The following is a 25,330-nucleotide window of genomic DNA, read 5'->3' as shown; positions in this document are numbered from 1 at the left end:
TATACACTTCCGCTGGGCCTCTATTACTGTTGTTTTAAGCAGCCTCCATGCACTCTGGAGAGATTGGACTCTTTTAACCTTCCCTTTCAACCTCCTTCTAACCAGCCTCCTTATTTGAGGAAGTCCACTCGTCGGAAGTCAAGGGTTTTTGTCAGAGATTTGCCCGGTATTCTTCCCCCGACGTGCATGTCAAAACGGATCGCAGCATGATCACTGTTCCCCAACGGCTCAGTAACATTGACATCTCTAACCAGGTCCTGTATACCGCACAATATTAAATCCAGAGTCACCTGTCCTCTGGTGGGCTCCATGACTAGCTGCTGTAAGCCACAGTCATTTAGCATGTCAAGGAATCCGGTCTCCTTTTTGTGACCAGAACACCAATTATCCTCATATAGACTAGGTCAATTTAAGTCCCCCATGATTACAACCCTGTCCCTCCTTGTCACCTCCCTGATCTGTTTCCTCATTTCAAGGTCCCCTTCCGGTTTCTGGTCTGGAGGATGATAGTACGCCCCCAGTATTACATCGCTCTGAGGCCTGGTAATTTAACCCACAGAGATTCTACGGTGGAGTCGGACCCACCTTCAATCTCTACGCTGCTGGATTTTATCCCTTCCTTAATGCAAATGGCCACCCCACCTCCAACACGTCCCTCCCTGTCCCTCCTGTAGGGTTTATAGCCCGGGATTGCGGTATCCCACTGATTTTCCGCATTCCACCAGGTTTCCTTTATGCCCATTATGTCAATGTTTTCCCTAGTCACCAGACATTCCAGTTCTCCCATCTTTGCTCGGAGACTTCGGGCATTTGCTTAAAAGCATTTGTACATGGAATGCCCCAGGATGGGCTGCTTATTAGCTCCTTTGTCCCCGCATCCTCTCACTGTGCCAAACCATCTATCATGTCCCATCATGCTACCATTACCAATTTCTTCTCCTACTCTGCCTTTACCGTGCTGTTCTCTAACCTCCCCGTCCTCGTCCCATAGACGAGGATGTTGTTCTCTAACCTCCCCATCCTTGTCCCATACAAATGCCCCCTTACCCCATGGAGACCTCCAGCAGTTGCAGTTCCAGTGTAGTATAGCTGCTGCATTGCTGGAATTTGCATTGGTTTGGGCTGTTTGTTACTCTGACTACTGTAAGCACAAGTAGAGCTGCTACCCATTCTATTTAGTCAAACAGAGCAATACTTTCCCCTTCCTTTTTCTTTTCTTTCTAAAGCCAGACAAGACCCAGTTATTCCAAGAAGAGCCAGGCTTAGCTAGAGGGGGTGCAAAGCACTACGTTTTGCAGGGAGCCTCAGTTCGCCTCTGTTTTGCTCCCCCTGTCTGGAATGGCTCCAAAGGGGAGGGGGAGGACCACTTGCACACTGCAGTGAGGCTCCCTGCAAAACGCAGTGCTTTGCACCACCTCTAGCTAAGACACTGACAGCCCAATCCTAACTTGCGCTGGAACGGGGAGACTGGCAGGCCTGCCCCGTATCCAGCATGAGGTTGGAGCCAAAAGCAGCTCAACCTGGGGCAAGGGGAATCGCCTCCCCTTACCCCTGGTAAAGCTGCAGCAGCCCCAATGGGGCTACTCGGATCTGTGCTACCTTAAGAGGTGGCACAGATCTGAGCAGCCTGGAGCTGCCCTGGACTGCCCAGGAACGGGGTAAGGAACTGGCACAAATGCTGGATCCTTGTTTACTTCTTCTGCAGTCTTGCAGAGACTCCAAGAATCATGCCAATGTGATATAGTGGTTGTAATAAAGTGTTTGGAATGAACATTTGGGGCTTAGCCCTTAGGGGCTACGTGTTTGCAGTGCAGTTTAGTGATCAGAGCCCTCCTCTGTTTTTTTTTTTTTTTTTTTTAGTGATTCATGTTGCTGCTCACCTGGTGAATGCTTTGAACTTCTCCATGAATTACAGTGAAGAGTTTCTTGCGCTCAATGCAGCCAGCTACCGTGGTGAGGTGAGGACACACAGTTCTTTACTAAAATGTGGGATCTACCAAGTCAGGGCAATGGAGAGGAACTGGGTGTCCTCTTCCTGGCCCATTTCAAGGTATTGGATGCACAGTGAAGCCAGTTTGTAGAAAGAGACTGCCTGTGACCATACACTTGGTTTTCAATTATTGGCAACTTAGGGGTGGAAGTAGATGTGATGTGGGATGTCCATGTATATGGATGGAAACTGGTCTTTAGTTTTCAGGGACGCATCTAAAGGCACCACCAATTTGGATTGGAAATATGGTGGAGGGGCCAGGGAAATTCTTCTTTCTCTCTGCCATGTAAATCGGCTCCACCCATCCAAACACCCATTGACTACAGAGGGGAAAATGTACAGGTTGCCCAGTGAGCCTACAGATTGCATCAGAGGGTCAGTGGTAGAGCATGTGTTGTGCATGGTGAAGGTTCACTCCCTGGTGTCTCCAGATGGGGCTGGCAAGAGCTCTGTCTGCAACCTGCAGATCCACCACCAATCGGGATAGACCAGGGGTGTCCAAACTTCTTTGGCAGGAGGGCCACTGACAACACAGTGTCATTGTAGGGGCTGTGGAAAAAAAGAATTAATTTACGTTTCAAGTTTGAATAAATTTACATAAATGAATATATTAGAGATGGAACTTATATGAATGAATGAAGGTCTTGCCATAGCTCAAGGCCTATAAAAAGCCTTGCACAAAGCAAGGCCAGCCTTTCCTTCGCTGCCGCTGCTGCATCACAGACGTGAAACAACAAGCAGTGGAGGGAGCCCTCGTCCCACAGCTCACGCGAGAGGTCAAACAGTTGCCCTCACGCTGACCAGGCCAGCATGGTCATTGCAGTCAGGGGGCTCCCTCAGGGCCAGATCGGGAGTCCTCGAGGGCCGTAAGTGGCCCCAGGGCTGGGGTTTGGGCACCCCTGGTATAGACAATGCAGACCTAGAGGGCTCAGTGGTCTGACTCTGCATAAATCAACTAAATGTTCCTCTAAATATGTGTCAAGATTTGAAAGAGTTCCAGGTAGCAGCCCTTGTTCAGACACATGGAAAAGGCAGAGGCAATTGTCAAATAACATGTCAAGGAATATTGGAAAATTAAGCAATAGATTGCTGTGATCTTATTGATTACATTCCAGTAATCCCTGTAACACGTTAATGGCGGTAAATCTTGAGGTTGCAAACCAATGAAAAAGCTCTTCTTTTTGCCTCTTCTTCTCTCTCACTATACTTTAACAAATCACTCTTCCTTAACAGACTCTGCTAACTGCTCTGGGATTATTTTTTCCAATTCTGGGCAGCTCCTGACCCACTTTCTAAAAAGCCCAGGGCATTACCTCTGATCTGAGACAGAGCATGTAAGGTTCCATGCACAGATATCATGCCAGGAAAAAAAAAATTTTCAGTTTTCTCTGACTGCATTTATGAAATACTTTATGTTCTTTGCTTTCTAGGATCCCAGGAAACTCCTTTTTGCTACAGGTAAGTCAGCAATAGTTTCTTTCCCATTGTGTTGATTTGGCTACAAATTCAGGCTACTGTTTGAAAAACAGACATGGATGATTATATCAATACTGCTGTTTCTTTTATTTTCTTATTAAAATAGCAGTTGGGGGAAGGAGAGGCTTCGGGCCCAATTCTATCCAACTTTCCAGTGCCGATGCAGCCTTGCCAACAGGGTATGCGCTGAATCCTGTGATGGGGAGGCACTCATGGAGGCCTCCTCAAAGGAAGGGAATACTTGTTCCCTTACTTTGGGGTTGCATTTTACCTGCATCGGGACTGGAAAATTAGTTAGGATTGGACCCTTAATCAGCATTGGGACCACACAGCATGCAGGAAGGGGGTGTTTAACCCCTTCCATCTACACTGTGATTCTGTTGAAAATCTAAAGCTGCCATTAGCTTTGGGGGAGAAACCCCCATTGGTGCCTACCTCCCAGTTCTGATAGCCAATGATTTTCATTGGGAGTACAGTATGGAACCAAGGCATTAATTACCCCATGCCCACTCACTGTAGCCCGGCTGCTACCTGTCATTGTCCCCACCTCCAGCTGCAATTTTATTTTTATTTTTTTTAACCAACACAAGGACTAATGAAGTTCTAGCATCTCAGCTCTTTTGACCCTAACAAAATTAAGGCCGGTTTGCACGATATTGTTTTCTGTAGTACCGAGCTTCTCTGGGTTAGAGCTGTTACCAGTTTCTACCCCAGGCTGCTTTCTTGCTTTGTCAGAGACCTCACTAAAGCTAAACGGTGGTGGGATAAGTAGTGGGATTCCTGGGCTACACTAGATGTCCACTTCAAATGTTCCAAGAATTCTGGAGTGGCAACGGGATGGTGTTTTCAGCCATGTAAGACCTCTCTGTCATGTCCTGAGTGGATTTTGGCATCTGCTGCAGAGATCATGATCCACTCCAGCGTTTGAGGGGAAAGAAGTCTTTCCACTTTGCACTAAAACTTTTCTGCATGGAATAATTTGATTCTGTCCCACCCTCCTTCAAAGCACTGCTCATTTGGACAAGAAATGTGCGAAGCAAACAATAGGAACATCCTAATCTGATCTGAGCCCTTCTGGATCAGAACTCCTTCTGGCCCAGCTTCTTGTTTTCATGTATGACCAGCTAGATGCTTCCAGGAAGTTCACAAGCAGGGATGAAGTTATTGTCAGAAGTATTGTAGTTCTTGTGGTTGTTGCAGAGCATTTTATTTCAAAAAGCTTTTAATTGTTGACAGGCTGGCTGGCTGGCGCTCTTGCTTCTTGCTTTTTATATGAAAATCCATGGGGTTTGTTAGTTTTTAGATTTTTCAATTATTGTAAATTGTTTTTAATTGTTTTTCATGTTGCACTTTTAAATTGTAAGCCGCCTTGTGTGCCTGTTGGGCAAAAAGGCGGAGTATAAATTAATAAAATAATAATAATAAATAATAATTTTCCAGGCTATGTGAACATGAGCTTTCCATGTGTTTGAACTGCTTGAAGGTAGGGTAGGAGTGAAATACGGTCAACTGTGTTACAATCTATATAGCTTCTCCATGAAAGGAATCACACTCTGATGGTCTTTTCCAAGCCAAGAGCCTGATAATCAAAAGCCATTAATCAATTTGTGCATATCCAGATGTAGGATATTCATGAGTTATGTACAATGTTTCAGTTCCTGTCCTTTTTTTTTTCATTTCCTGTGCCATCAACTTTGATAGGTAAATGCTAACCATTTCAAAAAGTCTCCTACCTGGATATGAATTTGAGTTTCTCCCTATAGGTTCTCATAGATAGGTAGATAGTCATTTGAAGGCAAGGTTCCTATGTTATGAAGATGAATCCCTCAGTCTTTCTCATTTCACAATACAATGATTTTGTCAGTGAACTGCATTTAAAATGCTTGAATTCTATTTTTCTCTGTTCAGAGTTTTGTTCAGTTTTTCCAGAGAGAATTTGTCCCCCTCCTTTTTCGTTCAGAAATCCCTGAGGCACCATTCAGACTGTTTTGATTGGTGATTCACAGGCTGAGAGCGGTAGTTGAACATGTGATCTGTGAGCTGGCAAGTGTCTGGTTCAAATCTTACCTCAGCCATGGACTCGCTGAATAATCTTGGACAAACCACTGCCTTTCAGCTTCAACATCTCATCTTCAGTCTGAGAATAACAAGGGTCAGATTATGGCTTCCATTCATACCTGTGGAACGCTGTCCCAACAATCCACTTGTAGCTTGAAAAACTTCAGGAGTAGCCATTGAGGGCAAAGGAACAATGGGGAGGAGAAAAGAGATCTCATCCTTTCTCTCTCCACTGTTTTCTTGATCAAGGTTGTCCCTCCAAGCAGCTTTCACTTCTTTTACGCAAGGTTTCAAATGCTTGTTTGCAATTTGTGGAGTAACTTAGGCCAAGGACCAATGTACAGTGGCATAGACGGAGGGGGTGCAAAGCCCTAAATCTTGCCGGCAACCTCACTGCAGCGTGCACGGGGCCCCTCGCCCTCTCCTTTGGAGCCATTCCAGGCTTTGGGAGCAAAATGGAGGCGCATGCCTCTGAAGGGGAAGGGCCTCTTGCGCGCTGCGATGAGGCTTGCTGCAAAACTTGGTGCCTTGCACCCCCTCTAGCTACATCACTGCCCATGTGACGAGATAGCCACAACATACTTGGCCTACAATTCTATGCACTCTGGGAACGTGTCCCATGACCTGGAAGTAGTTTGCATTCAACGCAGTGAGGCTTATTTCTGAGTATAGGTTTGTGCTGTGAAAGTCCCATTCGTCTCAATAGAACTGAAGAACAGCTAATTTTGTTTAGAACAGAACCGCCTTGTCATCTCTCTTTCATTCAAATCGATGGGACTTGAAAATGATTAAGCATCTGCTGGAATGTGCTCTTAGCGCTCATGATAAGACTGATGTCCTTAGCACCATTAGCAATAAATATGCTTATTTTTGTTTCAGTTCCAGGCTTAACAGGGGTTCTGATGGTGCTGGTTTTATTCCTAATGTCTACAGCTTCTACTTATTCTATTAGGTAAGATTTAACCTTATCACCATGCCAAGTGTTCCCTCCTGTGTAACCTTCACGCTAATGCAGACATTCAGAATCTTTTTCCATGTAGTGTTCTTAGGAATGCATTCATAAGCATAAAGTAACATGGGAGAAAAGAGACAAACAAAAGACAGAAGTGATGGAACTGTAGGCTTAACTATCAGCATCGTTTTTGCATATGATGAATGCAGAAATCCAAATATTGTTTTATTGTATGCAGAAAAATTTGATTTAATTTTTGTGCAAGTACACCTCAACTCTCTGTAAGATCTCAGCTCCTTTTGTAAGTTAAGATAAACTTTGCTAAATACCAGTGTGCATCACTTATCAATGGGGATATATTCTCTGACCCCTGTTGTTATGCAATTAGGTTGTTAAGCAAACATACAGCCCAATCTAGTGCCTTTGTTGTGTAAGCAGACACTCCCTACCAGACACTTGTGGGCTGCACAGGCTACCAGAGACTGATTGCCTCTTCTTTGCATTAAGAGCCTTTTGGAGTGTAAAAAGCCATTCCACGACAGTCTGTGGGAGACCTGACTACCTCATTAAGAATCTCTTGGTTGTGCTTTGACCACCGTTGTATGTGCCCTAAAGTACTATATAATTTAGCTCTAAGGTCTTGCGAGTTCTAGGAAAATCCTAGTTCAGCCCGTACAACCAAAGCAACACAATAACAATTTAAATCATCTCAATTAAAGGTTTTTTATTTCAAGGCAAGGTAATACAGAATGAAGCAAGGTAATATAGATTTTGCTTCTTCCTTGTGTTAGGGGATATGATCAAATGAATAAGACTCTTTAAAATAACTTGTCTTATTATCTGGCCTTTATTTTCATCCTAGGTCTTATAGTGCGTCTGTGTGGTTGATGTGGATGCACAAGTTCTTTGCCTAGGAATGAGTTATTTGTACCTCCCCCAAATTCTTTTTCGCTGTACACCCACACATTCTTTAAATGCATTGTTCTGGCAGTTGTGAACTGATGGCTTTTATTCTTGAAAAGGTTTCTTATCTATGTCAATAAAGGGATGGATGGATGGATGGAAAGGTTTCTACTGTTCCCCACCACTCATAAACATCTTTCTGAGGAGTGTGTTGAAGAGGCGAGGCATGCATTGGCCATGTTCAGACAAAGGGAAAGCTATGGTTTATGCGAATCATAGTTATGAATCCAAACCATGGTTTGTGTGTCTAGGTGTAAAACAAGGAAACCATGGTTTAGAGCTGCTTATCTGCTCAGCTTGCTTGCTCTGGACTCGGCATCGTAAGAACATAAATTCACTCCTGCCTTCTTGGTGCAACAGTCTCCCTGACTGTGGTTTATCACTAGACTGTGAGTTCAGACATAACACAAAGCAGAATTAACAAATATAGCTGATAAACCATCTTCCAACCATTGTTTTAGATCCTGGCTTGTCAACTTCAAACCACAGTGTGCAGGAAGATTTGGGTTCTTACATAAAGTGAACCTCAGTTTTGCTACATAAATCATGGCTTCACGTTATACCTGAACCCAGCCAGTGTGTATTCACACTTAGGCTGATATACGTGGAGGCCTCTTTCTTGGTTACCTTCTTCTGCACTGAAGGAGGGAAAAAGATGTGAGTCAAGCTTGCACATACTAAGACTTGTGCATGGAGTGTCAGGTACACAATGCCTTATGTCAGGAGCGGGCACACATCTTTGCCAGAGGGCCACATCATCTCTCTGACACTGTGTTGGGGGCTGGAGAAAGAAGAATTTAGTGACCAGTAGTCGTGGGCCAGCACAGGCTCCAACAGTCTCTGACAGGCCAGAGGCTCATTGGAGACTGGGGGCTCCCTGCAGGCTGGATGGAGAGTCCCCAAGAGCCACAAATGGCCTGAGCACCAGGGTTTGCCCACCCCTGCCATATATATTTGGTGGAGAAGTGCACACATGGCTGTTCCTCTGCGGCAAAAAAATGATCTTCTGCTATAGTGTTTGAAGTTGTCTGTACACTTCCTGTCTCATTTCTTTCTTCTTCCACTCGGTCCTTGCACAATCCTGCACAGTTATGCTCAATTGTGTACTCTGGGAATAAGCTACTAAAAATCTGGCCCAGTCAGCAGCAGTAATTTAAAACATCACCAAGTTGTTTTAGGGTCTGGAATTGAGCTGTACTTTATTCTTTGCAGGGTTTCTAATTATGACATCTTCTGGTATACCCACAACCTCTTTTTTGTCTTCTACTTGCTGCTGATGTTGCATGTTTCTGGGTAAGTCATAGTCCCTGAATGGAATGTCATAAAATAGAAGAACAGCCCTTCTGTGACAGCTGAAATATATTTGAGCAGATCAGACCAAACCACAACTCTAAAGTTGCATGTAGCTCTGGAAGATTTGGGGACAGTGAATCAAAGTTTAAGAGCATTCCAAGACTTGTGTGAATGGCTGTGGAGCTGTTGGTTAGGGGTTTGGTTTTAAAGTCATAGAACCACATGTGTTGGTCTTTATAACCCAAATATGCTGGGATTTGGGGGCAGACCATGCACACCCCAAATGTCTGCCATGTTTCGCTTTGCCTCGTCCTGCAGAAGCAACTTGAATAGCTTTCTGCATCAAAAGTTTAGTAACCAGGGACTGAAGCAAGCTTCAGTGAGGCCCCTGGGAACTCATGAAAGGTTACAAAACCAAAGATAAAAGGAGAAAGTCAAAGTGCCTTGACATTTATTAGTGCATCCTGTTAAAACGGATGATATGTTTTTGTCAGTTTGGTCTTAGATGAATATTCATTGATTAGCTTAATTAATTAAAACTTTCATCATTACTGGCCAGAGGCCAGCGCTCGATAGTAGGGGAAATGATTTGTATGCGGAAACTTTAGTGTCCAATCTTGACATCTCCGGTTAAAGGGATCGGGTAGCATGGAAGAGTCAAAAGTATTCCTCCTGCCAGTGACTCTGGGGAATTGCTCTCAACCAGATGGACCAAGATGGTCTAATGATCTGAAGGTAGCTTCAAATGCGTGTTCATTTTATTTATTTATCAGTCGTATTTTGATCCTTTTTTTTGGACAGAGAAGCTCTTCTGTATCAGTCAAAAACTTAGTATGGTGAAACGCACCATAAAAATGAAACGCAGACCGTTTCGTTTTCGACCTTAAAAGACAAAATACAGACGTGGAGCTGAAGGAAAAAGTAGAGGAGGTTAAAAATGCCAGAACCAAGTGGTGAGCTCCAAAGTGGTGAGGCCTTTATATTCTAGGCTGATCCTGCCCTGCTAGCTTTCTTACTTGGGGGAAGTGGTGCGGCTACCTAGTGGCCCTTAGTTCTCTGACCAGTGGCAGAGATCAGGATGTCCTCCTTTGTTCATAGAATCCTGGGCCACAGGTAGTTTAAACAGTATCCTCACTGGGAGGAAGGAAGCAAGCAGGTTCCCTGTGGTGTCTTCTTATCTGGTCTTAGGTTAGGGCCAGGCTGCCCTTTACATTGACCTGGCATCCTTACTGGGAAAAAGAGGGGTAAACTTCCAGGAGTGAGAATTCTTTTTGCTATATCAGCAGCAACTGTTACCCTGCACATACCCGATCTCATCTGATCTTGGAAGCTAAGCAGGGTCAGGCCTGGTTAGTACTTGGATGGGAGACTGCCAGGTGCTGTAGGCTTATACCATAGTCTTTCGAGACTGAAGGTTGCCAACCAATGGCTATATCAATCAATCTGTCTGTCATCTATCTAATCACATTTTAGCACCGTGTTTCTAAAAGCTCAAGGTGGCTTACAATACTTGATAAACAGATAAAACACAAAATTCAAAAAAATTTAAACATTTAAAGTATAAAACATAAGTTAAAAACCAGCATAGCAAATGGTATGACACAATGGTTCCCAAACCTTTTAGCACTGGGATCCACTTTTTAAAATACTCTATCCCTATCGGGACCAACCTAGGTTTGCCAGGCTTTAAAAAAAGATCTAGAAAGAAATATTTTATTTAGAAGTAATTGTATTGGCAACCTTCAGTCTCGAAAGACTATGGTATCGCGCTCTGAAAGGTGGTTCTGGCACAGCGTCTAGTGTGGCTGAAAAGGCCAATCCGGGAGTGACAATCCCTTCCACACCGGGAGCAAGTGCAGTCTGTCCCTGGTCTGTCTCCCTGGCTATGGGCCTTCCTTCTTTGCCTCTTAGCCTCAGACTGTTGGCAAAGTGTCTCTTCAAACTGGGAAAGGCCATGCTGCACAGCCTGCCTCCAAGCGGGCCGCTCAGAGGCCAGGGTTTCCCACTTGTTGAGGTCCATCCCTAAGGCCTTCAGATCCCTCTTGCAGATGTCCTTGTATCGCAGCTGTGGTCTACCTGTAGGGCGCTTTCCTTGCACGAGTTCTCCATAGAGGAGATCCTTTGGGATCCGGCCATCATCCATTCTCACGACATGACCAAGCCAACGCAGGCGTCTCTGTTTCAGCAGTGAATACATGCTAGGGATTCCAGCACGTTCCAGGACTGTGTTGTTTGGAACTTTGTCCTGCCAGGTGATGCCGAGGATGCGTCGGAGGCAGCGCATGTGGAAAGCGCTCAATTTCCTCTCCTGTTGTGAGCGAAGAGTCCATGACTCGCTGCAGTACAGAAGTGTACTCAGGATGCAAGCTCTGTAGACCTGGATCTTGGTATGTTCCGTCAGCTTCTTGTTGGACCAGACTCTCTTTGTGAGTCTGGAAAACGTGGTAGCTGCTTTACCGATGCGCTTGTTTAGCTCGGTATCGAGAGAATGAGTGTCGGAGATCGTTGAGCCAAGGTACACAAAGTCATGGACAACCTCCAGTTCATGCTCAGAGATTGTAATGCAGGGAGGTGAGTCCACATCCTGAACCATGACCTGTGTTTTCTTCAGGCTGATTGTCAGTCCAAAATCTTGGCAGGCCTTGCTAAAACGATCCATGAGCTGCTGGAGATCTTTGGCAGAGTGGGTAGTGACAGCTGCATCGTCGGCAAAGAGGAAGTCACGCAGACATTTCAGCTGGACTTTGGATTTTGCTCTCAGTCTGGAGAGGTTGAAGAGCTTTCCGTCTGATCTGGTCCGGAGATAGATGCCTTCTGTTGCAGTTCCAAAGGCCTGCTTCAGCAGGACAGCGAAGAAAATCCCAAACAAGGTTGGTGCAAGAACACAGCCCTGCTTCACTCCGCTTCGGATGTCAAAAGGGTCTGATGTGGAGCCATCGAAGACAACAGTGCCCTTCATGTCCTTGTGGAAAGATCTGATGATGCTGAGGAGCCTGGGTGGACATCCAATCTTGGGGAGAATCTTGAAGAGGCCGTCTCTGCTGACCAGGTCGAAAGCCTTTGTGAGATCTATGAAGGCTATAAAGAGTGGCTGTCGTTGTTCCCTGCATTTCTCCTGCAGTTGTCTAAAGGAGAATACCATATCAGTGGTGGACCTGTTGGCTCGGAATCCACACTGCGATTCTGGATAGACGCTCTCTGCAAGTACCTGGAGCCTCTTTAGTACAACTAAAGGACAACTAAAGTACAACTGTAGGAAAGCTGTTTGCCCGAGTTAGAAGTAATAATAACCAGTAAAAGACACTCAAACATTTATCTCCCTTTATTTAGAAATGCTTGCAAACTGCAGGAGCTGAGCTCTTTGCAGGGTCATTAGCAGCTATAGTATCTGATTTTTGAGCAAGGGATTGAGGCAATGAGTTATCTGATCTTTCTATCACCCTTTGGCCACCCACCAAAAATCAGGTTGCGATCCACCAGTGGGTCTCAACCCATAGTTTGGGAACCACTAGTGTAACAATTGTAAAAACCTGTGGTAGTAAGTAAGGCGGTAGTAAGTAAAAAAAGCAATACATAACAAGCTGAAAATACTAAGGCAGCAATCATATAAATCCACAAAATAAAAGCAACAGGCCAAGTACAAACAATTGGGAATATCCCATACTTACTGATCCCAAAAGCTAATGTAAATAAACATGTTTTTATTTTTATTCCATTATATTTTATGTATCATCATATCTAACTCTGCCTTTTTAAAAACCCATTATTGTGCCAAGACCAATGGTGTGGCAATTTTTTTATGGAAGCAGCCATTTTTTTTAACCTACACTACTCCAGGGCAATGCATCATGGTGGGACTAGAGGTTCAAAAACATGTGCCCATCAGAAGACTGCTGAGATTTTTGAGCAACTTCTGCTGACATTGCAGGGGCAGCAAAGCGTCAATCGGATTAAGGGGAGATTGTTGCTTCCTTTGCTCATGGACCTTTTAAAAAGAATAATCAGAACCTCAGAGGAATCCCAGGTAGAAGGATCTGGACCCAGGAACAAATCAAAGGGGAGTCCAACTATTTAAAAAAAAATAAATTCTCAGGCACAATCCTAGAGATCGGTGCTCAAATAAACAAGAGCCTAGTTTCCAGTGGGATTTCACGCATAGCCCATCACCTCTTCCCAAGAATAACAGGTGAAGAATTTTTGCAAAATAAAGCTATACAAATGTGTTTTGCATAACACGTCAGCTGCTTTTTCCCTCCCTCTCTCCATGAAGTATACACAGCCCAGAGCTATAGCTGCCTTGCCTAAATCTGCTTGGCTTCTAGTTGTTTCCCTTTGTCCTGATGTCTTTTTGGCTTCCTGGAAGCTTCCATCTGCCTGTTCGCCTCTGTCCTGCATTCCCACCACTTTCATCATCTCTATGGCTCTGCTCTGTGGGTCTTCTGGAGCTGGAGTGCAACATGTAATGGCCCCTGATGTCGCATGTCCTCACAGTGTGGTGTTGCAGATCCTGAAAGACAAAAGCATCGTGGGGGACTAACGTTTGGTCCCAGTATAAATCTGGCTTCTTGTCGGTGTTTAGCCAACAATAGCCACGCTGGCAAAACTCCAAGCGCATGCTGTCGATCGATGACTCAGCAAAGGCCAGGCTCATGGAAACCTTTGGGGCCACGTCCTCAGCTGGTGTTAATCACTCTTGTTCTGTTTGCTTTTATGGAGCTTTGCCACTTTGGGCTGCCTGGAGGGATGATCTGTACATTTGATGTTTGAGTCATTGCCACAATAAGAGCCAGCTGGGCGAAAGCATTTCCGAAGACCTCATCTAAATTAGTGTTTGATCAGGTCCAAAAAGTGGACTGTTGGACATCAAGGGAGAAAAAGGGGAGAAAAACACGGATCTGTTGGCTAGAGGGCAAGCTTGTTAATTTCCCCAAGTGCTGTGAATTGATTTCTTCGTTCAGTTCAGGTTAGGTAATGCGTGAGTCAACATGTGACTCTAGGTCATGGGAAAAGCTGCATTTCAGTTAGCTTCACACATAATCTCATCTATATCCAGACAGTTCTTTCCAGTAAATCAATTTTTAAAATTTTATTTATTTATTTATATCCCGCCTTTCTCCTCGAGTGACCCAAGGCGGCTTACCTTGTTTTACCCTGTGTTTCAGGAAAAAAACTCCCAAAACAGTTACAGTAAAGTTTAAGAATAATTATTTAAAAATTTGGAAGCACTACAAACTGTAAGAACAGTACCAGCCCAATTCTATGCTGCTCACCCACCTCATGGTACAGTGGTGCCAAACTGGCTGTCACTGTATCCTGCAAGGCTAGGGCAGTGGTTGGAAGTCTCCTTGGGGTAAAGGAACATTGGTTCTGTCAGGACCAGGCAGCTGGGGCAGATTTGTGTATCCCGTGTAGGGTATTTAGGTATGTGCGGGGTGGAATTCAACTCCAGCCTCTGCCACCGTCCCTGCCCCCTTCTGGCCCCTTAAAGCTTCCCAGGCCATCTTCTCCTCACCAAGAAACATACCTCCCTGCCCCCCTTCCACCCTCCCCACACTTCCCTGCCAACCTACCAGTAGCAGGAAATCTTCCTAGAGCATCTCCAGCAGTACCTGTCAAACATCTACTTGAAGATCTCCAGTGAAGAAGAATCATCCACTTCTTTCAGCAGTCTGTTCCACTTCCAAACTGCCTTTTCTATCAGAATTTCTTTGTTATAGTCAACTGGAATTTCCTCTCTTGCTGTTTGTACCCAATGAATCTAGTTCTACTCTCAGAGGCAGTTGAGAACAAACTTGTTCCTTCTTCCATATGACACCCCTTCAGGTATATGCTGTGGATTCTCAGCAAACTGGGCAATGAAGTAAGGGTGGTTGAAACCTGGTTTGCAGGGAGTCGGCCTTGTGTCCGTATTGGATCACTGCAGTTTTTTTAAAAGAAAATATAAGGCATCCACGAGGCCTTGGCATCCATGAGGGTTCCGTTCCTGGAACCCCTGTGGCTACTGAAACCTGCGGATAATGAAATACATGGGTCAGACACCCTGTAATCCTCCAAGCATGATTGGAGTTCTGCTCTGATCACATCTGGAGGGCCCTCTGAGGACCGGGGAAGCTTCCGCCACCCTCAGAAGGTCTTCTAAGACCTCCGGAAGGCCAAAAATAGCTACGACCATGCGCAGCTTCCCTCGACCTCAGAAGGCTCTCTGGATGCAACTGAATCACAGCTCTGGTTGCAATCAGAGGACCAGGTCCAGCTGAACCTGTGAGTTTGGAACCCATGGTTAGATAAAATCACAGGTCTCAAATCCTTGGATAATTAGGGACCAGTCCTATCCAGTTTTCCAGTGCCACCATGCCAATGGGGCATGCACCGCATCCTGTGGTTGAGGGACAGTCACAGAGGCCTCCTCAAGGTAAGGGAACATTTGTTCCCTTACCTTGGGGCTGCATTACAGCAGCATCTTTGCTGGAAAGTTAGATAGGATTGGGCCCTTAGTCTGGATCTGTATTGCCACTACCAATAGACTCTTGAAGTAATGTTTAAATTTAGGCGCACGCCCTTGCCTCAGAGGAAAAATATTTATATGGAATTGTCTGGTTATCTACATTTGAGATTGATGGGTTGGGCTATATTGATCCTATATTTCTTGGCATGTGAGATATAGTCTCTGCAAAAGACAGCACCAGTGACAGACGTGAGTAATTGATAGGGCTGTGGCTGTCAAGTGTCTTGTGAGTTCCTAACACTGCAATAATAGATTGTGTATCCTTGCAAAGGGATTAGGGGCACTAGTAGAATGATTCATACTGAGGGGTTCACTGCAGGAGAGTATATCTGGTGCTGACACTCACAGTTTTAAAAAAAAAGTTTATGTTTACGGCGTGTAATTGGGCATGCTACACTGACTCCATGCTACACTGATCACAGGGTTTGATACTGTACAATAGCAGTTCCAGTGGGGCACCCTCAGGATCGAGACTGTGGCATGTGGGAAAAGAGATTTCACCTGTTTCCCTTGCATTGCTATCCTGATGAAAACGGCATCCCTGATGCGCTTAACACCCTAGGAACAAAGTCCATTGATGACAGTGGAAGCTTTCTTCCCAGGGCTAATAAAAGCTTTGGGGGCATGATTTTTGTCAAGACTGTGGTGTGAAGGGAAAGGATTAAATATCCCAACACTCCAGGGCTGCTGTGGAGCTTTGAAAAAAAAAATGTGTATGTGCATAACTTTGTTTTGGATTGTGGCCACAGGCGTGGATTCAAAGTACCCTATGCCTGAGCAGAAGGCACCTGTGCTCTCACACTTATTTCCAACACCGCCATGCACTGCAGCCTCCTGTGACTAGGCAATCTTCAGTCTCGAAAGACTATGGTATCGTGCTCTGAAAGGTGGTTCTGGCACAGCATCTAGTGTGGCTGAAAAGGCCAATCTAGGAGTGACAATCCCTTCCACACCGGGAGCAAGTGCAGTCTGTCGCTGGTCTGTCTCCCTGGTTATGGGCCTTCCTTCTTTGCCTCTTAGTCTGAGGCAGCCTCCTGTGGCTCATTCATCAACTGCTTTTTAGGAGTGAGAAGGGGTGGGGAAAGGCGCATGGTGTGCGCAGAATGCCGTGCGCAGTTATTTCAATGCAAAATATAAAAACAAACAGCAAAGACCAGATCCCTCTCTGATATTCCACTGTTAAATCAAGGGACAACTGGCATATACTGCTGTTCCCTACCAAGTTGACTCAAGAAATATTGGCCATCTGTTATCTTTTTTTTCCGCCTCTGGGATTGTTATGAAGTAATCCATGGCCTCTTAATGAGCTTTGAACGGTGACAGAGAAGCCGTCACTTCAAAGAACTCTAGAAAATCGGCACAGTGCTGTCCCTGAAGGTCAATTCACATCATCTATACCGGATGCAGTCAAACCTACGTATATCATGGCCACTGCTTCCTGATTTGTGATCTAGACACACTGGGCTAGATCAGCAATATGTACACAAAGTCCCTGATGTGCAGTACGTATAATGATCCTTATCTCCTAACTATGTTAAAGAGACTAGAATATGTTGTGGCCTCTTCCTCCTCCTCCTTTAGTTAAATCAGTGGTTCCCAACCTTTAGGAGCCAGCGGCCCATGTAGGCAAAAATTGGAGTAATCGTGGACCACATGTGGCTGTGGAGATTTCCACCCTCTCTGGTGGTCCATCTCCTAAGCTCTCCTCCACGGACTATCAGAGAGGACAGAGGATGGCCTGCCCACAGCCACAGCTGACACTTCAATGGTTGTCGCTGTGGACAGTCCATTTTCTGCCCTCTTTAGTGGTCCGTGGGAGATTACATGCATGGCGAGACACTGGAAGTGATCAAAGGTGATTTTTTTTTTTTTACTGAGACTGAACGGAGCACTTCCCAGGGTCTTGTGAACCACCTGTAGGCCAAGGACCACAGCTTGGGAAACAGTGATTTAAATGATTAATATTCCACCTGTCCCTTCAAATAAATGGAACTTCAAAGCGTTGTACAATATACAGAAAAACGTTGAAGTGCAAAAGTAGGAAACTGATAGTATAAATAAATAAATAAATATGACCACTGCTAGTGCTCAACCTTAGCTGGGCAAAGACCCCCCCCCCCAGCCACCGCCACCACTTGGGCATCTGGGAGCATTGGAGAGCCCAGGTTGACCCCCAAACTACAGACCTTCAACCACTTTCTCACCACCATCTGGAAGCAGTGAGGATCTGAATGTGGGCTAAGAAGCGGAGATAAAATTGAACAAAACAGAGGTCCTTTTAGTTCAGAAATGCACAGTGCAGGTATTGAAATTTTGACCTGTTCTGAATGGGTTGCGTTCCCTCTGCAAGAGCAGGTCCACAGCTTGGGGGTTTGGCCAACTCTTCACTGTTCCTGGATGCCAACAGAGATTATTTGCTATTCTAAACAACAGCATCTATTTAGAAGGAAGAAAAAGAGAACTGTGGAGAAATAAAGAGGTTTATAGCTCACCGCAGCATTATACCATTTTAGCTATTCATGTGTGTCTCGAGGCAGAACCAGCTTCCCTTTTTTCTTTTGATTTCCAAGTGTGTTTTCAAAACCTTTGCCCCTTCATTTTAACATAAATGTAACTTTCAAACCAATAAAGCAGCATGTCTCCCAGAAATATAATTTCTGCAGCGGCCAATATTGGCCCTGTTGTGTCAATGGAGGAGGGGTTTCCCCTCCCACATGCACACTTTCTCTCTTTCGGAAGCATAAGCTCTCATGTGCGTATTCTTATCCCTGCCAACCATAAACTTGAAGGAAAGATGGGAGTTTTTCCTGCCTCTATTATGTGACTGGGTTTCTGAGGCAGTTTCTGCTGATGGCTGGATTATTGAGTCAAGAGCCAAGGTTGTGTAGGAAGGGACATGTGGAATTAAGAACACCTCTCCTCTATAACTACAGCCAAAGAAGCAATGCTGTTACTTTCACCTCATAATTTTTCTTCCATTTTTTAGAATGCCTGAAGTTATGCTGTGAGGGAATACCAAAAAACAGGCTTAGCTTCTTTTCACACATAACTATCATGCTCTAGGGCAGTGGTTCCAGGGACCACAGGTGGTCCATGAGACCCTGAGAAGTGGTCCCTGATGTCTCGGGTGGGGGGGGGGAGATGATCACCTTTATCACTTCCAGTGTCCCAACAAGAGAGTGCTCCCTCCCGGACCACTGAAATGTCAGCTAAGGCTGTAGGTAGTCTGTCCTATCTGCCCTTTCTGCTGGTCCAAAGCTTACTGAAGTGCTGGCTGTGGGAGCACTGGCGTTGCTAGGGGAGTGCGGGGGCTGCGGGCCACACCGGGTGACGTGCCAGGGTGGTGACGCACCCTGGGGGAGGACGCACTAACTTCACGGCTTTTGGACCTACCACGTCTTGCCATACACTGTTGGATGCGGAATGTCCAGCGGAGTGCAATGCATAAAACAGAATTGAAATAGCTCCTTTCCTTCAAACGTTATGGCCAAAAAACCAGAAGGAAAAAATGCACGGAGCCCTGTGGAAAGTGAAAGTGAGCCGTATCACACTTTTACTTGTGAGTAGGCGTACTTGCCATAGTCCATCAGAAGGGGCAGGCTGAGAGGAATCCAACGACAACAGAATGGTCCCGATCCATTGAATGCAACCCCCCAAAACACTAGAAGGAGTTTGCCCCCAGCTGCATCTATTGAGCCCGAAACAAAGTCACATGGCTGTGTTTACTCGCGAGTAGGAGAACTTGCTTTAGTCTAGGCAAGGACTGAGAGGACCCGGGGCAGACTGAGAAGACTTCAAAGTTGTCAGAATGGTCCCAAGCCACCCAAAACACCAGTGAAGGAGGTCCCTCTGTCCCTCCCAGGTGCCCTATTGAGCCCTATGGAGAGCAAAGCAGCCTCACGGTTGCGTTTACTCATGAGTAGGCAGACGTGCCTTGGCTGGTGGTCAGGCCAGGCAAAGGGGAATGTGAGGACACCAGAATGGTCCTGATTTGATGGAACTGAAACTCAACATATGTTCCAGAAGGCAGCCTCTCTCCCCCACTAAAAAGGACAAAAAAGAGGTTTGAATTGGTAAGAGGAAAGTTTTTTCTATTTTGCACTTGCAAAGCCAGGTGGGTTCTTATTTTGATATGCCTGAAATAGAAGAACTTTAAACTGGGCACTGGGAGGGCTGGAAATCTCACTGATTCTTTTTGGGGGGGTTGTTATTGCAGGCAGACTACAGAGTAAGCTCCATTGACCATTGTGGGACTTACTTCAGAGTAGACATGCATTGGCTTGGGCTCACAGGCTGCAATCCTACCCACACTTTCCTGAGAGTAAGCCCCATTGACCACTATAGGACTTCAGAGTAGACATGCATAGGCTTGGGCTCACAGGCTGCAGTCCTACCCACACTTTCCTGAGGGTAAGCCCCATTGACCACAATAGGACTTACTTCAGAGTAGATTCACTTGGTGGAACAGGACTGGCTCCCCCTTATTGAATTATTTCTTTTATTTTAATTTAATTATTTATAATTATTTATTTTAATTAGCTTGATGATGTCACTTCTGGCCATCACATCACTTCCAATGGGTCCTGGATAGACTGTCATTCTAAAAAGTGGGTCCCAGTGCTAAATGTTTGAGAAATACTGCAATAAGGTGTTAGTAAGGTGACACGGGGGGGTGGGTGCGTGTGTGACTCTACCAGTTTTCAAAATCACTAAAATCAGAATTTGGACAAATATCATCATGTTATATTTCAATCAATGCATAGTTTCATGCAGAATGCAGTGAAACAAACCACACTGAAATATCTGTGTTCTATCAAAAGGTACAGCCAAAAAACCAGTGGGGCGTTGCCCCACCATCTGCATGGGGTGACGCGCAGGCCTCCCGCATTGGGTGACGTGAATCCTTGTGACGCCACTGTGTGGGAGGGTCCATTCTTCACCCTTTCTGGTAGACTTTGGAGGAGCACTCATTCAGCAAGATGCTTCCCCATGGACCATCAGAGGGCAGAGAATGGACTTCCCCCCCCCCCGCGCAGCTGGCATTTCCAGTGTCTTGCCAAGTGCTCCCTCACAGACTACCAAATTGAATTGTATTTTTTGTGTGGTGGGGATGGAAGGGGTTGCATGTGGTCCAGGACAATTGGTTTGCCTCAGTGGTCCGCAGGCTCCTAAAGTTTGGGATCTCCTGTTCTAGGGTGAGCATAAGCTAGATGGGGTGATTTTCAGTAGCTTGGCAAGGTTTTCTGGCTCCCTGTAGTTTAAGAATAGCAAGTAAAAAACAATAACAAATCTTTCAACTTGGTCCCCTCACCTCCATCCCGCGCTTTGCTGCATCCAGTTCTGGTTGCCACATCTCAAAAAGGACATCGTAGAACTAGAAAAATGACCAAATTGATTAATGGGTTGGGGCACTTCCCTTATGAGAAAAGGGTACAATGTTTGATGCTCTTCAGTCTAAAAAGAAAGGCGTCTGAGGGGGACATGATTGAGATGTGCAAAATTATGGATAGAGTAGACAGATGGATGTTCTTTTCCGTCTTACGCAACACCAGAACCAGGGGCAGTCACTAAAATTGAGTGTTGGAAGAGTTAGAACAAAAGAAATTTTTCTAACCCTGTGTGCAATTAGTCTGTGGAACTCCTTGCCGCATGATGTGGTGATAGCATCTCATCTAGATGCTTTTACAAGGAGATTGAGCAGATTTATGGAGGAAAAGTCCGTCACAGGTTACAAGCCATGATGGGTATGTACAACCTCCTGGTTTTAGAAGTAGTCTACCTCAGAATACCAGATGCAAGGGAGGGCACTAGGACACAGGTCTCCTATTGTCTTGTGAGTTATCTGGTGGGCCACTGTGAGATATAGGAAGCTGGATTAGGTGGTTTCTTATTATGTCCTTAAAATGTTACACCACTCTTGCCTCTCTGCTAATATCACTTCTTCTGCGCAGGCTCCCCATCTTCTCCCAAATCTAATACAAGCTCCTTGTACTCAAGGGCTTCCCTTTCTGTCTGCTCTCATATATCCCACTACATTCCTGCCCATGGTGTTTGCTCACGCAGTTCCAATGCACTCAGCAAAGCAAAGATCTCCAGAACTCAAGAAGTTAGACTGAAGCTAGGTAGGAGGATAGGATATTGGTAGTGCTGCTCCCATTGATATTTTTCCCTTCCTGGCCTCAACCTGCCACCTCCACAGCCTCTATCCCATTCCTCCCCTCCCCCATTCTGCCTACCCACACCTCCTGCCCATCGCTTGTGCTGACTTACTAGGATCCACTTACATTGCAAGGCTGCTGGCTTTCGACTACTCACCGCTTGTGGCAGCCCAGCCATGCTGAATGCCATGTGGCCATTTGCAACAGCTGTAAAGGACTTTGAGCTGCCACATCACTGGGGCATATGACTCCAGTAGGATTGAGGCTCCAGCTAGAGTTGCTTCTTAGTGTTAACTTTTATTTAGTGGTATCTGAGTTTTTTTGGGTTTTTTTTGTTACTTTATTTGGAGAGCCTTTGAATAAGAAATGGAATTAAAATGTTTTAAATAAATAAAAAAAACACTATCACGGGGCCTGTTTCGTGAGGGACATTGGGAGCTGCTGGATCAAGACATATGAAAATTAAAAATGCCTGTTTTGGTCCACTGTTTATCATTCACCACATTGCTCAAATGTAAATAGTGCAAATGGTTTAATTTATTGTTTTGATGGTTTTCTTTCTTTTTGTTTTTCCTTCTGCAGAGGAGTTCTGAAATACCAAACCAATCTAAAGGAGCACCCCCCGGGGTGTTTTAACCCTAACGTAACACTTCCAGAGGACAACCAATTTGCAGATGGTTTGGATGAGTTTCTCTCTGAAAATGCCCCAGAACCTTTCTCTGGAGGGTCAGTGGAGATGGAGCCTGTCATCCAAAACAGCTTTGTTTGTACCGAAGAGGCAAAATTCCAGGCCCATTTCCCTGAGGTTTGAATGAACAACTCTATTGTATAGCACTTGTGGGGGTGAGTGGAGCCTCTGAGATCCATCATCTGAGCTGGTGTGAAAGCCTGGAGCATTCACAGACATTCTAATTACTCAGTAAAGGACACTGTTGGCAGTTCTGTGATGGAAGAGAAAGTTGTCAGGTTGACTAGGACAGTGGTTCTTGGACTTTTTAGCACTAGGATCTATTTTTTAAAATGACACTCTGTTGGGACTCGCCTAGCTTTATGAGACTTTAAAAAAAAAAAAGGAGTTCTAGAAAGAAATACTTATTTATAAGTAATAATGACCAGAAAAAAGACCCTTAAGCATTTATCTCCTTATATTTACACATGCTTGCAAACTGAAGGAGCTCAGCTGTTTGTAGGGTAATTAGCAGTTACAGTATCTGATTTTTGACTAGCTTCAGGGCTTGAGGCAATAAGTTATCTTTCCATCACCCCTTGGTGGCCCACCAAAAATCAGTAGGTCCCGACCCACAGTTTGGGAACCACTGGGCTAGGATTAAAGCTTTATTCAAGTATATTTCCATGGTTCAGGCTGAAATCTAAGAGGGAATTCTAGGAGGAAAAGGGACAGGGAACCCACAGGCAAAGTGACTGAAAGAAGAGTTGTATAGGGAGCAGTTCAGGGTAAGGGCCTCCCACACTCAGTGTTGTAGCAAATCTGGCCTTATAGCCAAGGGAACTGTGGCTAGTTCTAGCTCTTTGATGAGAGTATCCAGGGCCAGCTTAATGCTGGCCTGATGCAAAACACTGCCAAATGCTGTCCCCCTTACCAGCTCCTGCTCCTTCCACTTTGCGGTGTTCTAGCTCAATACTCTCCTCATCTCCACATTTCATCTTCCTCTCTGTTCCCCTTGCCTTTTCCAATCCAGGGAGTGGAAGCAATGGAGGCAAGTAAAAGGACAGAGTTGGGTGCCGCCAGTTTGCTGCCTGAGGCAGCTGTTTCAGTTGACCCTATGGATGGCCAGTCCTGAATGTACCTGTCTGACACAGGTGTTTCCAAATATCTTTGCCTCATTAATTCATTACATTTATGGGGTTTATACTTACATCTCAGATAAATACTTGAAAATGTAACATTTGGATCAAGTGCAAGAATTTGAAGCCTCAGGGAAAAATATGTGAAGGACCCTGAGGCTTGAGGAAAAGGGCTAACTAAAAAGTATAAGATTGGACTGTAAGTGAGACATGAAGATGGAGAAAGGAGGAGTTGAGGAGAATGCAGGATTGAAGCAAGACCTCACACCGAACCAGGGCCATGTATGGTCTAGGCATTATTGGTAGGAAAGGAGGAAGTGGAGGGCTGGGACTAAGGCCAGAGAGCCAAGGCGACATAAGAGTTGCTCAGCACAGAGCCAGGGCCCTCACAGGAATCCTGCATCTTTGCAAAGGGGAATTCTAGCATTTTATGATGGCTGCTATAACTGCAGCACTGTGGTGATCTTAAAGCAAGCCATAGAGACTTCCATATGAGGTCACATTAGTGGGGCAGGAGTTCACATACTGATTTGATAGGAACTTAACCAGCCAATTCCTTGCCTGGAGGCTTCAAGTCATGCTGTTTCCGTTGTTCTCCTATCTAGACCTGGCTTTGGATCTCTGGACCCCTGTGCTTGTATTGTGTGGAAAGGCTCTACCGCTATGTCCGGAGTAGCAATAAGCCTGTCATGATAACTGCGGTGATTAGCCACCCCTGTGACGTCCTGGAGATACGGATGATGAAGAAAGACTTTAAAGCAAGACCTGGACAGGTGAGTTAACTGGTGGTATTTGTCCCCCTTCACCTATGTACTGATAGCATTTCCCTAAATGGTTTCCTGTCCCTAAATTGCTCTGCATGGTGGGAAACAGGAGGCAGGCATATGGATAGGATTGGGAAAAAGAATGCAGAGTAGGCCACCAACTCTCAAGGGTCATATTCTCAGAAGTACAGACATGTTTTGAACCATCTTTTCCTCTGGAGTCTCCTGCCCCACGATTTCACCTTACAGAAAGAAGCAGGAGGCAGGCCAATATTGCTGAGACTAGGAAGGCGGTAAATCACGGACACAAGCCTTGTATTCACAGAGGGTGCAAAACGCAGCAGAAGGTGGGCCTAAACCAGAGAAGGCAAGGCTTCTTCCAAAATACAGGGCTTATTGTGAGCTGTATGCAGCCCAGCTGGATCTGGACTAGTAATTGCGCAAACATCAGGGCCAGCCCATCCATGAAGCAGTTGCCGCTGGCAGCAGATGAGTAAGGGACACCCATCTCTGCCAGCAGAGGAAGAGGGGCAGGCGATTTATTACTACAGACAGCTGCTCTAGAAACAGAGCTGCAGAACCTGGAAGAGTTTTTCAGCTATTTTCAACCATTGCGTTCCAAAATCCCATGGCACACCATTGTGTTGTGACATCCCAGTTGAAAATTGCTGCCCTCCTGCAAAACCTCCTGGTGTAGGTGTGCGTATTTTGTCTGCAGTGAGACACTCATTTGTAAGAGACAAATAATTTGATCTCTCTTTTCTTTTTTTTTCTTGGTGGATCTATTTCAGTACATTATTCTGCACTGCCCCAGTGTGTCATCTCTGGAAAACCATCCGTTTACCCTAACGCTGGTAAGAAAACCTTTGGGTTACTGCTTTTTTGCTGTCTGGGAGAATGTAGTAAATGAACATTCCATTATTTCCCTGTAAAAATGTGTTGCTTCATTTATGTATGTACCCAGTCATGAAGAGCACTTTCTAATACAAAGTACTTTTATTGGGCTTCTCAGTGTTCATAGCATTTTGTGTACATGAACTCGCTGCAATCCTTAGGACAGCTTTGTAAAGTAGGTCAGTACTGGTACTCGCATTTTATGGGACGATGATACTGCGGCTTAGAAGGAATCATTGGTCTCAGGTCAGCTAGTGATTTAATTGTAGAGCTAGAGATTTTAACTGGTCTGTTTCTGACTTATAGCTTACGCTTATTGCACTACATCAGTATGCATATTTTCTTCCCTACATTTATGTATATATTCTACTTCAGTGGTTCTAGACTTTTTAGCACTGGGACCCACTATTTAGCATGACAATCTGTTGGGACCCGCCAGAAGTGATGTCACTAACCTGGAAGTGATGTCAT

The 25,330-nt window shown here is 45.2% G+C and overlaps 1 protein-coding gene across 1 annotated transcript in view; it reads left to right on the top strand.

Annotated features, from left to right (window-relative positions):
- Window positions 1-25,330, top strand: part of NOX4 (NADPH oxidase 4) — a 93,683-nt gene that overhangs the window by 9,998 nt on the left and 58,355 nt on the right. Inside the window, exons 3-9 of the mRNA XM_066619907.1 lie at window positions 1,861-1,958; window positions 3,421-3,448; window positions 6,404-6,476; window positions 8,652-8,732; window positions 21,978-22,200; window positions 23,807-23,974; window positions 24,757-24,819. Coding sequence (XP_066476004.1) covers window positions 1,861-1,958; window positions 3,421-3,448; window positions 6,404-6,476; window positions 8,652-8,732; window positions 21,978-22,200; window positions 23,807-23,974; window positions 24,757-24,819 — 734 coding nt within the window. The remainder of the gene's footprint in view (window positions 1-1,860; window positions 1,959-3,420; window positions 3,449-6,403; window positions 6,477-8,651; window positions 8,733-21,977; window positions 22,201-23,806; window positions 23,975-24,756; window positions 24,820-25,330) is intronic.

This window comes from Tiliqua scincoides, chromosome 3, assembly GCF_035046505.1.
Source record: "Tiliqua scincoides isolate rTilSci1 chromosome 3, rTilSci1.hap2, whole genome shotgun sequence".
NCBI lineage: Eukaryota > Metazoa > Chordata > Lepidosauria > Squamata > Scincidae > Tiliqua > Tiliqua scincoides.
Note: the sequence above shows the minus strand (reverse complement) of the source record. Positions and strands in the feature narration are given on the sequence as shown.